At 41.7% G+C, this 15,176-nt stretch overlaps 2 protein-coding genes across 7 annotated transcripts in view; both read right to left on the reverse strand.

The window, feature by feature from the left end:
* The window catches only part of cep192 (centrosomal protein 192), a 95,947-nt gene extending 91,701 nt beyond the window's left edge, over positions 1 to 4,246 (reverse strand). For 4 of the 6 annotated variants that reach the window (XR_015425635.1, XR_015425634.1, XR_015425633.1 and 1 more), the window contains exon 1: positions 3,762 to 4,017. The gene's annotated coding sequence lies outside the window, so the exon portion shown is untranslated. Of the gene's footprint in view, positions 1 to 3,761; positions 4,018 to 4,097 lie in introns of those variants that run through there. The other 2 variants (XM_087137966.1, XM_087137965.1) reach the window with 2 other exon arrangements.
* Positions 4,247 to 6,935: 2,689 nt separating this feature from the next.
* LOC110982175 (uncharacterized) lies at positions 6,936 to 12,906 on the reverse strand. Its single transcript, XM_022240426.2, has 2 exons — positions 12,327 to 12,906; positions 6,936 to 9,939 (listed from the first exon to the last, which is right to left on the reverse strand). Exons 1-2 carry the CDS (start codon positions 12,567 to 12,569, stop codon positions 8,722 to 8,724), a joined length of 1,461 nt encoding a protein of 486 aa, XP_022096118.2. The 5' UTR covers positions 12,570 to 12,906; the 3' UTR covers positions 6,936 to 8,721.
* Between the last annotated feature and the right edge of the window lie 2,270 nt (positions 12,907 to 15,176).

Raw genomic sequence — 15,176 nt, forward strand, 5'->3', positions numbered from 1 at the left:
AAAGGAAAAGTTGAACTTTATTTGCGATAGGATTATACTCTTTGCACATCAGAAAACAAATTAAACATTGTTTTGTAAACAGCATGAAAACAGTTCCTGTGATACAGTTTGCAAAAGTGAGACAAGCGGTTGTGATGGTCTGAGGTACACAGGGATCACTGGTCCAAATATGGGTTATCTCAGGATGTGACCACTCTGACTCATGCACCCTTGGGTCACTAAATCTGTTTTTTCCTCCTTCTGGTACAAGCCTATATACGTACATGTATTGCAGTTATGTGATCCAGACAAACTTAGTAACTTGCTAAGAGGCTAGTTTAGGTGTGTTTGAATTTTGTTGAATTCTTCAAAACACTGTCCCTGATCAATCACAGAATATACCCATTATAGAAAGAAATGTGTTGCTGTCAAATAAATGGTTTATCAGGTTGGTGCCATACCGTACCTCTGTAGAAGTTACATTAATTTAATGCATCTGTACAAGTGCTGTTTTATTGGAGGCACTCAAGCTCTGAAGGGATGAAAAAGTTCCATAAAAAGTGGCATGCTGCGATACTCTTGACCTTGTAATGTAAGTGAATGATCAGAGTATGTGATGAACACTGTCTCCAGCCAATTTGATTTCCTACATGTATGACACAATTTTAGGTCCCAGATCCAGAGGATCTTGCAGATCATCCCTTTTACAGGAATCAACTTGGTCTAGCTGTGTAAATGGACAGATCTGGCACAAAGTACAAGATGCTGAATTAATTTGCCAACATCGTGTTAATGCTGACTCCAAAATTATATCCACACTTGCACATTCCTAAATTTGAACTTTTTCAGTGTCACTGCAGAAGAGCCTTTGTGTCATATTAGTACAAACAGGAAAAAATATTGTACCAACATGACTTTTTCTAAGTAAATAATATTCTGTGCACACAAGAATGAAAAGAAAAAGTTTTCAGTATTTTCGGATGCAACGTGCTACATTAAGCTCCCCAATATGTTGTGGGACCAATGTTGGTTTGGACCACTAGTGGATCCTTGGGGAGGGACAACAGGACTATTTAACCCCCCCCCATTAAGAGGGGAGTTTTTAGGTTGAGGATCCTTCTCCACCTTAAGCCATGTCGGCACTAGACTTTCTTTGGAAGATTTCACTGAGGTGATGGTAAAATAAATAATGGTCAAATATGACCACTGTCAGTACTCGGACTTTTAATGTGAGTAAATTTTACTGAGACCCTGGGAGAGGTAACAGAGCTGTCGGATTAATGCCTTCTTTCGTCCTAAAAGACACAACGGTGACGTCCATCGTTATCATCTGGGAATTATGCAGTGGTAGCTTAAATCCAATTTCGAACTGTATCAATATTAATATCGACTGTGACTACAACCAAAAAAAGGAATATGCACTTGAAACTTACTCTATTTAATTTGATTACCAAAAATTACTTCAATTCAATTCCATAAATTTTTTGCAAACTTTGTCTTAAGTCCAATTATTTATATTTCACAAACAGGACCAGGCTTTTTAAAAGTTTTGGCTTCCTTGTGTAAGTTTTAGTATGATTACCATTGCATTTAGTTGTGACATGTGGAATATAAAGCCAAATCAAAATACACCCTATGCACTGCGATGAAGTGAAACCCGAAAAATGGGTGACCTTGTCCAGCCTGATCTTGCACTCAGGCCAGATGTGTGCTTTCTAGAGCCACTTCTACTGACTCGCACTGTCTGCTTTGGACTTATCATCTAGGGAAAAGTTACCCAGTCAGTTGACTGGGCAGCAGTTGGCAAAAAGCAAACTCTGGACTCGGGGGGAAAAAATAAATGAGGGGAAAATGTGCCAGGCGATCTGCACTGGACTTAAAATGGGAAAAGAGCCCATCGATTTGGTAGGACTTGTGGTGACACTGGGAATCAGAAACGTATAACAAGAGTTCCAAATGAATGTGACCGACTGACCATATACTTGCAAGGTCCCTAATCATGGACATTAGGTCTATTACTACGACAAGATCCTCGGGACTTTACAAAGTCATGAAAGTACATGAATCGTGGTATAACACTTGTTATAACACTCTGTGTGACTCAGGGGTCCTGATTTTTATTGGTTTGTAACCCCCCAAAATTGTCAAAACTAAACTTTAACCCGCATGTATGATTTTCAGATTGTGTAAGCAGTTATATTTGGCAAAATCCAGCCTTTTACTTACAATGCTGACTCTCTTCACAAAACAATCCGCACATTTAAGCTGCATACTTTGGCGCATATCTGTTGACATGAAAAACTGGTTCCTACCCCTCCCAGTCCTCTGAACGAATTTAATAGGGACGGCGACAAGTCCAATAACGTAACCTCATTTCCATGGGTAGGGCCTACGATTTTGCTGTGCCACGTCGGTTCCCAGTGGAGGAATGTTAACACAGGCTATGGAGTCCGAAATATATACATACATTTGTAATAGGAACGGTGACCAGACCAACGACGTGTGATGCATCATTGGCAACCTCAACTCCATGGCCTGTGTGCACATTCCTTCACTGAGAACCGACGTGGTGTGGCCAGATCGTACCCATGGAAATGAGGTTACATTACTGGACTGGTCCCAATCCCTATTAATACATTCAGAGGACTGGGAGGGGACAGGAACCTGTCTTCCGTGTCAACAGATATGTGCCAAAGTATGCAGCTCGGATGTGCAGATTGTCGGTGAAAAGAGGCAGGATTGTAAGTAAGGTCTGGATTTAGCCCAAAATAACTGGTTACATGTACATGGTACAAAAGCCATCACACATGTGTGTTAAAGAGACATTGTTTAGTTTTGACGGCTTGTGGAAGGAAGATATGAGTGCCAAAGTGCAGTTCTAGGCAAAAAAAATGGGTACATTTAAAATCCCATGGCGTTACAAACCAGAAGAAATCAGGACAGTGTGAGTTACACGGAAAGTGGTTCACAAGTCACAGTTCTGAGAAAAGGCTCTAAGGTCCAAGTTGGTCTGGGTCCGAGTTGACTCGAAACCATAACAGGTACCTCTCATTATCAGAGTTGGGACCTTAAATTGTCCAATCTTGCAATCAATATGGTCGAAAGTAGTTCCATTTATTGCGCTCACTGCTGGACAAAGCCAAAGGGGCAATCCTCCATTCACTTTGCACAGGGATTTGCATGTTTCCTCAATTTTTGTTGCATCATCATGATAAAAATAACAAACCTTTTCGGTATAGTGTGGAAGATAACAGTGCATAAACCGTGAAATTTCGTGCCTATTTGATAGAAAGATTAAGAGTTTAGTTAGACCTAATAGTAAATACTACTAAAAAAAAAAGTACTAGCACTAGGGCCTAGCAGATTAGGCCTAGACCACAATGCTACATTCTGTATTTTTTGCCCGTTTGAGTTTCAAGTGTGAAATATGGAATAGGGCCTAGCCAACAAGTGGCCAATCAGAGAGAAGAATCAAGACTCAGTGATATCATCCCAATCACGAATGACCGGACCATTGAGCCTATCACTGTATCAGCACTCTCATTAAATTTGTGTTCGACTCTCATGACTGTCATGCGTCATGAGTGTATCCCACCATGGAGGTAGATTCTACCTCCATGATCCCACCGATCTGACTGAAAATTCATGATCTAGGGCCTACACTCGTGACAGTCTCTAGCCTACACCGAAAACAACCATGATTACAACGGACAGTCTTTGCTACCAATTAAAAAGCATTCTTCAAATTTGTATTACTACGTGTGATGGCATCATATACTCACCAATAGAACTGTCAAAATCAGTTTAGTATGTCATACAGCATCCACGATCCTTACTCGTCGCCATTTTCAAATATACTATGTACACTTAACACAAACAAGTTGCGCGCGCCATCATTTTGACTGATCTGCGTGATCTACGGTGGCTTGGAAGGGACGCGCCTACCAAATACCATGGAAAATGACCCTGCCTACTAAAAAAATTGATTATCAGATCGCAATGCAATGTAGACGACGTCCACAGGGATCTGTCAGACAGACAAACGCTGAGAGACTAGTTAGAACTTCCTAACGAGGGCGCTGTTAACAGTACTGAGTACATGCATGTACACAACGTACATGTAGGCAACACGTGCATCCGAGACTGCGGTGCCGCACGGTTTGTGCTCATTAGCGTTACGGTGGGAGTTGCCTCCATGAGAAATGCGTAGAAGGTGTGGCGATCCCCAGTCTTCACGTGGACCGAGGCATTCAAGACCGCGACCCAAAACATTTTTTTTTTGCTTTGGTCATTGGTTGGGTATTTCCATATGACTTCGGTTACGCCTCTGAGACGTAATTTTTCCGACAAAATTAGAGCTGGCTCATTGCCGCTCCAAATTGGCAGAATATGAACAAAATTAGGATTTTCCTCGAAGATAACATAGTTGTATATCTCCAAAGTCCGACTTAGTTACTGCATTCAGCCAACAAAAACTGATACTTCTTAAAAAGCTGGTTCATACGCGAAAGCAAAACACCAACGCGACATTGTGACGTCAGTCAAAGATCAGCGCTTCAAATTTACAGAAGTTGAATATAATTCAACTGAATCAAATGTCGCTGCAAATTCTTCGTGACATCAAATTCGCTCAGCCTTAGAAGAACTGGGCGGAATCTGCCCCCTCTACATTTTCCTCAAATCGTCGTAGTGCACATTTTTCCCCACGCATTGAGCCTTAATGATTATTTTAGTAACTTCACTACCGTTCTAATGCGGCACCAGTTTTCCTGGTCAGCCAACAAACGTATTCCGGCTTGTGTGCAATTTTATGGGCTTTCATTTAAGTAATTTTAAGCCTCTGTATTTGCCGAAATCTTAGTACTGAGCTGGCAGGTTTAATGTGAAGAGAATTTTTTTCAAAAGGGGAGTCAAGGAAACTAAACCATTGTCTTGATGCGAACGGGTTACTCTCAACCATGAAAACCTGTGTGATTTGTTGCAGTCCTTGCAAAATCATCAACGTCAGGTAAACAGCTTACTCTGTAACTTGAGTTAAACTTGCAAGTCTCGTTTGTAACTAAAAGTTTACGATGGTGGCGTGCGTAGCACTGGTTGTCTGAAGCTGCATAACTGAAGTTTTCGATGGCTAATTAACGACCTCTTTAATTATTTATTATTGTTATCTTAGTTACCCTGGGTTACCCATTCAGCACAAAAACCGATCTCCCATAGGTCCCAGCAAGTACAATAGGTAAACTAGAGGTGGTGGTTGTTACAGTACCAACCACAGAGCTGCCTCAGATTTCTCAGCAATTTTAAAATATGCGGAAGAAATGGAAATCTACCTGATCTGCTGCAACTTCACAATCCCTGTCATCTTCATGTATGTCACGTGACTTGTACCTGATGACGTCAACATCACTTCACACCATTCTCTTCTGAAACACTAACGTTTCTAGCTTTGTACCAAATTTAAATTTGTGCTTCAGGAATTGTAGGGCTTTAAAGGATGTAAGTTGAACGTCACTTCACTTGTCAAATGATGACGTCATTATTACAGGATGTCAATGTTCGTATATAACCCTTCCCCTTGCCATCTGCCAAGTTTCAACCCAATTAGACATGCACTTCAGGAGATATAGGGCTTTAAAGGTTGCACATTTAATGTCACGTGACTTGTTATCTGATGACGCCACGACCACATTTTTCTTCTACAACACTTCCGTTTTCAGCCATCTTTCACGTTTTAAGCCGATGGGACATGTACTGTACTTCAGGATACACATATAGAGTGGTTTGAAAATTGTACCTTTAATGTCACTCAACTTGTTTTCTGATGACGCCGTCACCAGTCAAGGTCAAAGTTCGTCTATGACCTTTCCCTTTTGAACTATCATAAATGCAATACCACCGTTCGTACAGTAATTCAACAACCAGCATTAGGCCAAAAAGTCTCCGGTTTTTGGTCACTCAGCGCGCTTCGCCGTAGTACACACGTACGTGCTGTGCGTCTTTTCGAAGACGTGTGTGGCTGTTAACTAAAAGCATCTTCAATGGAGCAATATTCAGTTCTAAATTTTGCATATAAAAAGACAAAAACAACGTCTGCAAAACCTGATAACAAAGCCATTCAGCTGAAGAGCTAGTCTTGATTCAAGATAGCCATTTCAATGCTCTGCAATTCCGATCTGTTTTTTTTTTTTCGTGTCAAACATCATACACCCCAGGCCCAGTCAGTGAAACACAAATCTAAAATTCTGGCAAACCATTGCAAGGTACACTGTTACTTCTGCATATTATAAATCTGGTTGAATTTACAAAATGAATGATGTAGGATTAATTAGTCGTAGCCATCACCAAAACCTAATATATGACATCAATCAGACACTGTACGTTTCCATTTAGACGGGCTACATAGGGGGTAAGGAGTTTGTAGATCGTCCCGCGAAATCATCAGGCACTTCTGACACTGGCGCGTACATGACAGGACACTTGTACCAGTTTTGGGGTAAAGAGTGACAATCTTGGAGCATGGTTAAATGATGTCTGTATTTGGAGGGCTTTGTATCGGGAAAACGGAATGCCCCATGGATCACCTCGGGAGGCTAGTTTTACTATACCACTCGATACAGTCAATATTTGTATGTGTCTGAGTAAAAAAAGGCAAAATCTGACGGAAACGGAGCTGCCTGGTGACTCTCAGGAAGAGATGGGCCTCCCGTTTATCTTTGGAAATTAAAGACGATGGCCAGAAGTTCACTTTTCTTTTCAATTTTATAGGGGTTAGCCGCCTGCCTCTAAGTAGAATAAGTCCACAGGTTGGAAGTTTTTGTGAACGAAGTACCGGTACGCCGAGTTAGACGCCAGAATTCCAAAATTTGTGATAGATGAAAATCCCGATTATGCCACCTCTTATTGTAAATAAAAAACCTCCTAGGATTACAAAGATAAGTTCATGAGCTGTCACGTAGAAATCTACTCACTTAATGGAATGTACCCTTTAATATCACCCTGAGGGGTCTCCCTCGGGTAAATTGGATAATACAATACATATAATAATACATACATGTACATGTACATAAACAGGACAGAAAGACAGTATTATTAATGCAAACTCTTTAAATTCCGTGCCCCTTTCTGCGTGGGGGGGATTTTTTGAAGAAATCTCAACTAAATACGTGTCCTTTTCGGGTTAAATTTGAATAAAATCTGGTATATATGTTCAGAGTTCTTTGAATTCACAAGAACATAACAATTTTGAATTCTCCATACTACAGTCACTGTTGCGATACTCGTGATTTGGGGCAAGCTTTTCCTTAGTTACACAAGAGACGGCTTGCAACTGTTCTCAATGGATGAGGACACAAATGAACAAGTCCATTCAGGAGATGGCGGTCGCTAAACAAAAGCTTGCACGAATCACGAGTTATAGCAACAGTGTCTTTAGTCTGGGGAATTCAAATTGTTGTATTTATGTGCGATCAGAAAACTCAGTGTACCAGATTTATTCAACTTTAACTTGCAAATGGCTTATTGGGGAATTTTCAGGTCCTTTTCCAGTTATTAGGACAGAATGGTCAATATGCCTCTCCAGAGAGGCACAGTGTACATTCTTTTGATATTGTCCCGTAATCTTTATTGTTTTTGCAACTTCCTAAGACAAACGCTCATTTTCTCCGCCCTTACATAAAAAAGCACGAAAAACGAACAGGGCGCCCCCCTTTGGGCTTGTACATGGGTGCCGCCATCTTGTCTTTACCGGTTTCAATCTGGTTGATCTCCATTATAATAGTTTCACTACACTATATACGCGCCCATAGAAAACAGTGCAAAATTTAAAATTGGAGAGAAACAGCGCCGCCTGGTGACTCTCATTACCTAAACAATAAAAATCAAAAATACGCTTTGAAAGGCAATCAGTTAATCTCTGTTTAAATAATCTATCTTTACTTTAACTTAAATTCCGTTGACTTCCCTCACAATTTCATAATATTTTAATGAATGTTTTCAGGGTCAAAAGTCAGAAACGATTGAAGTCATAGTACCGTATTCATAAATGCCAATGAAAAGTATACATATACAGTGCACTTTCGTAATTGCATTTGTGCAAAAATTGTGACGGCCGATTGGTATCAAAAATTCAAAAGCTATGGCTGTTGTACTCCAGCTAACAAATTAATAGATAAACCTTAAACCACAGCGTCACAGACGACACACATCTGTCTGTATTGAAGAGAAGCCCAACTTAAGATCGACATTTCAGCACAGAAATTGAGGCACCTTTACACGTCGAGTGAGCGTTTTTCACGAAGATCGCTACTTTGCTGCCAAGTACACACGTGTTGTGTTAGACAGTCTTTTCGGAGACATGTGTGGCTGTTCACTAAAAGCATTTTCAAGGCAGCAATATTCAGTTCTGAACTTTTCGTATAAAAAGACAAAAACAAAAGATCTGCAAAACCTGATAACAAAGCCATTCAGCTCAAGAGCTAGTCTTGATTCAAGATAGCCATTTCAATACTCTGAAAATTCCAATTTCTTTTCGTGTCAAACATCATACCCCCCAGTCAGTGAAACACAAAGCTAAAATTTTGGCAAAACATTGGTAACAGTGTTCTGAGGTACAATGTTATTTCTGCATATTAACTCTGATTGAATCTACAAAATGAATGATGCAGGATTAACTGCCCAGTCGTAGCTATCACAAAAAACCCTAACACATGACATCAATCAGACATTGTATGTTCCCATTTGGGCGAACTACATAGGGGGTAAAGAGTTTGTAGATCGTCCCGTGAAATCATCAGACACTTGTGAAACTGGCAGGTACATGACAGGACACTGGTACCAGTTTTGGGGCTTGGAGTGACGATCTTGGAGCATGGTTAAATGATGTCCGTAAAGGGCCTCTCGTTCCTGAACAGCGCGGTTCCAGTAATGTTCGTACAGGCTTTTGAATAATTGCAGCTCTTCGGGGGTTCTGGGGACGCTGTCTGGAGGTACTGTGGCCCGCGGTTTGCTAGCAGCTACAGAGGGGTTGGCTGTTTCTGGCGTTGGGAAATTCCAAGCACAGGTTTCCTTTCCAGAAGGAAGTCGGGTGAAATACTGAGGCACAGGTGAAAATGAAGATATTTTATACTGGTGTGGGGCCACGCCACGGGACTGAAGGTGAACTGACTGAGGACCAGCGGTATGACTCTCTTTTTCGGTCCTTCCATCAGGGGCGTTCAAGAAGCGGCTGATAGGTAGGGTGTGATGCATGCGACATCTCTCTTCATCGGGCTGGCTAACCTTAACGAGCCTGGGTGAAGAAGGGGGGTCTGGTTGACCACTTGAATTCTTGATGCCTTCAGCAGACTTGCGTGGAGAGTGGGCATGGATTTTCTTGGACGCTATAGGCATGCTCAAGTCTAGAGGATGCAGTTGAACGGCATTGTCAACACTTGTCGAGGAAGCTGGCACAGTATTGTTAGGCTGATTAGCGCAGACCAAGGGAGGGGAGATTCTCGTCACAGCCGGCAGGAGAGTAGAAGATGGCTCAACAGGTTGCTCAGCAAAGATAGGACTTGGTGCATTACTCCAAACGCGACCATGGCGCCTCGCTGGTAGAACGCTGTTGCTATGCCGACTGGACTTCCTTCCGGTGGACTTTTCGTTGAAGGCATACGTTGGTAGATCGCTCTCTCTTGGGGCAAGTTGCGAAGATGACACGTTTGACTGTGAGGCCTGTAGGGCGCCGCTGCCCTGTCGAGTCTGCTCAGCCGTCTGGCAGTGGGTACAGTCCGGGTTCATGGCCCAGAAGTTGTCTTTGCCAAATGGGCGTTTGCTGTTTCGCAGCAGCTTGACGAAACAGCGGCTTGAGGAGAGGTTATGACGGACGCTGTTCTTCCAGCCGACATAGCTACCCTGGAAACACTCATTATGTTCCTGTAGATAGGCCAGGATCTCTCGCAGTGTAAGCATGCAGCTGGGAGAGGCCTGTGGCAGAAACAAAAGTTGCACAAGAAATGTTACCAGAGTTTTCACTAATTACCAAATTTTCACTAGGTAAAAGGAATCTTCAATATAAAGGCCCGTCTTTAGCAATATGTGCAACTTTAGACAGGGATGAAGAACGAGTATTACTGTTGTTCGGAATTTAGTTTATGGGAACAGTGCAATTAATTTAATTTTGACAAAATTAAACCTTTGTAAACCGCTGCGTGGATGCGTCACTGGCTGTATTCGAGTGTCGGCGGCAAAATAATGTCAACCCTATGTAAGTATACACATTGTAAACAAAAATTTCCATTTCACCAAGTTTGACAATACAATATGTCTTACATTTTGAATTTATGCATGAAGACAGTTTTTTCTCTCGTGCTACAATAAACCATGTTGTGTTTGGCTTTGAGCTAAGAGTTACAAAGTGGAACAGTTAATCCAATTGTTTTTTCGTCCCTTTTGCCTTTTTTTCTATCGTCCTTTGACCCTGACATTTTACTTTGATCGTCGATGGTTGACGGAAAAGGTGACCACGTAGGACAACGTGCTCTTTTATGCATATAATGCTCAGAAAGTGCGCAGTACGTACATGTACGTAATGTGTCCTGAGCATGATTTGCATAGAACGGGCGGCCAAAAGGGCCAAAATCGGCCAAAAGGGTCAAAATTAATTTTACAAAAAATAAAGTATTATACGTCGGAACCAAATTTGTTTCAGAATTTTCCAAATGATTTGCTTTTTGGGGCATATTGTTTTCAGATGTTGGTTATTTATTTTTCAAATTATTTCTGTTATAAATGTTTTAGAGTTTGTTTTGTGTTTTACCATTTACATTTTGATATGAAAATGTTGTCGCGGCCGCGAGTTAAATAAGTCGCGGCTGCGAGTTCATAAGTCGCAGCCGCGAGTTACTGGCAACAACGAAAGAGAAACACACTGCCGTGAAAGAGAAACGCACCGCCGTGAAAGAGAAACACACCGTGGCCCTAACGGGCTTCCGTAAGCGGCAGATGAAATGCAAAGATGAATTGGTGACTAGGTGCTGTTGCATTCCTGCTGCAGCCAGCCCTTGATTGTCAGAGTCCGCAAAAATGACCTTTTGGTTCACTTTCCACATGAATTATTACTCTTGTAACAACATCATCTACCGTAACACTGAAAAATCCTTGGTGTAATAATTGTCAATTTTAATTTTTTGTATAAAACTCGTTCCTGTGTTGAATCACCTTTTGCACCCATTCAAATGTATCCACCAACTATGGCAGGATAGTGTATATTCTGTCTGTCTTCTCTGAACTCAAACGTTCAACCAGAAAGTACTTGAGGTCAATACACTCTTTTTTGGTGAAGGTGTTGTATTTGCTATCTTTTGAGAAAACAGTGGTTAAGTTATAGGATGGAACTCGAGTCCACGACTTCCAGCTTAATTGTAAATGCTTTAACTGTACTAATGTATTATCATTGAACGCAAAACAAAGTTACCATTGAGTAGTTACGTCATCACAGTTATTTCACCGATACAGCACATGGCGGACTTTTGAAATTGATTTACGAAGTCATTTCCCAGGACGTCATGAACTCTATGCGGTCATATTTAATTTGTGTCACAGATATTTGTTTGTTCTCCATCTCTGGTAAGGCACGTTCATGTCAAGTCAACATGGTTATCTGCATGATAACTTCTTTACAAAGCCCACCAACGTAATACATGTAACGTCCGTGACCGAATAGTCGCCAGGTCCCTGTTGTGGAGTCTGATTGGTTTTCATGGGTCTTACTAATTACCGTCAATACACCATCAACACACGATAGTAACCTCAACACAGCGGCAACTCCTCAAACATACAAGTTTAATCCAGTAGTTAGAGGTCACAAATCAATTTTCGAAATGGAATTTTTTTTTCTCACCAAAAAAAAAAAAAAAAAAATGGTCTAGCACCGTACTGTTCGCCGCCATCTTGCCTGCGCTTGGACTGTACCATTTTGGTGTGTATATTGAGGTAATACCGTAAAGGGCACCGGCAGCTGCAGATGGTTTGTGCATTGCTTGGATCATGTTGTGTTGAGTTAGTATTTTGTAAATTTCAATCTTTTTTATTTGTGACTACGATCACTTCCTATTATGAAATCTGTACATTTTGTGGACGATCCAACTGACTGTCCAATGTTTGTTTATCATATAATATGACCAGTTTTCAAAGTAAGTGGCGAAGTAAGTTACCTGACGACTATATGGTCACGCACGTTACAATGTCCGTGGGTGACATTAGAACCTTACCTTGCTTACGGATGCCCACCTGCCTAAAAAGTAAATGGTATAGACATAATAAGGAAACGTTTAATTCAATTTTAAACCATGCGTATCTTTTCATAATCATACCTTTATAGCCATTGAGATGAGTTCAACGTAAGAGTGTGGCGCACTGACTCTGCGTTTGTAGCCGGGTCTCCGAATGCCCTTGGTAGACATTCTTCGCCTGGTGGTAGGAGTGTGGGGCTGGATTCTGCCACGATTCGGACATGATTTCCGATCAAAGTCTGCCTCTCGGTCGGAAACTTGATTGCCATCATTTTTCAAGGAACCTCCCTCCTCCATCGGCTCTGTTTTGACCTGTACCATCATGGCCTCTTTTTTTCAAATCAAAATCTTCGAGAAACTTTCCAAGAGATGTATCAAGAGTTAAAAACTTCCAAGAGATGTATTAAGAGCCAAAGCTCGCACACTACGAACATGCTACTAGTGAGGCAGTTACCTCGCAATAAACGGTACCTGTGTCAATGTACTGTGCCCTTTTAGCTAGAATCACTGGAGTGATTCCCGGGAAATGCATTCAGTTCACTTGGTCTTTTCAGAGAGAATGAAAGCAATTTGCATGCAAACCTAGGCTGAGCCCTGTAATTGTTTATCGTGGTCTTCACGAATACACCAACCAAGTTGAATAATTCGCATCAAAGAACTGCCTGTCTGGGCGTCTCTATTGAGTTTTGTTCTTTTTATTAGCTGGGCAAAGAGGGTTTCCTTTCAACCTTTGATACAAAGGTATGAGAATTCAGACTCCAACCCAAGCTCAGTCATCCATACGACTTCATTCAGCTGAACGCCAGAGAGAGATCTGAATAAGTGGTGCATCTATTGGATCCCATTGTGTGGTTAAGTTCGTAACATTGGCTTTTGGCCTCACGTAATGATACAGGTGCAATAAACTGCGGCTACATCATAGGGCACAGTCCTTCAGCAGGGCAGCAGATGTCCCTAACAAAAGCTTTCACTGGTCTTGCGTTAATCAATTGTGTTTACAGTCTGTGCATTTAACTCCTCCATCTGTATAGAAAACAGACAATAGTGTTTGTCAAACGGTTACATATTTTAAATGCACATCATTACGCATGCAAGCGTTTTCAGCAGCAGTTTTAACTGCTTCAACTTCCAAAGTCCACATCGTATACGCCGCCACCTATAGTTTTGGCCGATGCCCCAACACAGATTTACTAACTGAATAAAAGACAAATCCTATCTTTTTCTCATTTATTTTTGAAGGGTATTGACGAAAAGAAGGTACAAAACATACAATAAAACTGCAACATAAGAAGTGAAAAATCCAATTTGACTGGATCGATGATTTCGGTCTTGTTAACGTTCGAGTCCAGGCTTTTGTAAGGGGAGGGGGTACATTGTGTTAGGCTTTGTTTCATACACCACAGTGTAAGAGCTAAAACCTGCCATTTCAACTTGAAGACGTTTCGTGAGATTTGAATTTCTTGACAGGAACTGACAGTCTTTGCTGCTTCTTTACTATAATTCGGACGGTGCTTCACATTTTAGGGTGTTCTTGGAAACACAAGGACTGCATTCCTATTGTTCTGGATAAGGCTCTGACAAGCACTCACCCCACCCCCGAAAGTACGCCAAGTTTGCCCCATGATCGATTCGTCACATGATGCCTTTAAAACGCACCGGAAGGGGATTATCTGCTTTGAAAGGTTGGACTCAGCGTTCCCAGTTTGGCGGCAACATCACAAGGTCAGCGCCCTCTTCCTAAGAAAGCTTCTCGTAATTAAGTTGTGGTTTCAAGAAATCTTCAGAAAATAAAGACATCGGGGTGAACACAAACTACATGTAGAATGGGCGTAAATCCCTGGGAGATGGGGGTATATATCTCCATGTCGCGCACACTTGGGGGGGGAGCTATTGAACACCCCACACACTTTTTCGTGGTGAGGAAAACATTAAGGCGGATCGTGAAGAATTTCTTGGACTTTCCAGTAACATAAATGTATTCTATAGAACTCCGACACGGAAGACATTCTAAAAATGCCATACATATGCCATTCTGGCGTACGATTCTGCACAAATGTACTACATATGTACATCTGTATCATGAACATAACCCGCTAAATATGTTATGATGGTGTCAGCACCCCCTCTCTTCAAATTTCCATGATCTGGCAAGTCATCCCCACAACCCCCCCCCCCGATTTTCGGCACAAATTTACGCCACTGCAAACTAGTATTAGCAGTTCCCTACTCAGGCTCGATTTATTATTGATACTGTGACAAGAAAATACAACAATGGAGACCTTCACTTGAGCACTCACATGCTACAGCGTAGGCTATCTTGCAAAACTGTGTTCACTTCAACAGTGGCATCTATGGAACCAAATCAAACCTAAAGCAGTGATCTGTGTTAAGTTTGAGATCAGCAAGGCTTGGGAAGATCTGTGCAAGAGCACGACTGTAATCTTAAATAAGACTTGAGGCTATGCATGGCGAAAGTACTAACTATGTGAAGTTTGCGGTGACACCATGTAATCAAATTCTCTCTTGTGTGGTTCTGAAAAGAACCGGGGTTCACTCGACGTTTCGAACAGTGTGCTCTGTTCGTCTTCAGGAGAAGAAGAATTTCCTGAAGACGAACAGAGCACACTGTTCGAAACGTCGAGTGAACCCCGGTTCTTTTCAGAACCACACACACTCAAAGAGAGAATTCGATTACATGGTGTCACCGCAAACTTCACATAGACTATAATCTCCTCATCAAAGAGACTCTCGTAACTTTCCTGTTGTATGACACTTCTTTCTCCTGATACACTGTCCAATCCGCTCCGAGCGCAACAGAGGAGGGCGTGGTTTTTTGGTACTCACCCAGTGCTTTGCACCTCCAGCAAAATTAATGTACTCACTGCATAACCGCGCGTTTATAATAGCCTAAGATCAATGGCGCGTTTGACA

This window comes from Acanthaster planci, linkage group LG06, assembly GCF_054643075.1.
Source record: "Acanthaster planci isolate LZ-2023a linkage group LG06, COTS_SCS, whole genome shotgun sequence".
NCBI classification, from domain to species: Eukaryota; Metazoa; Echinodermata; class Asteroidea; order Valvatida; family Acanthasteridae; genus Acanthaster; species Acanthaster planci.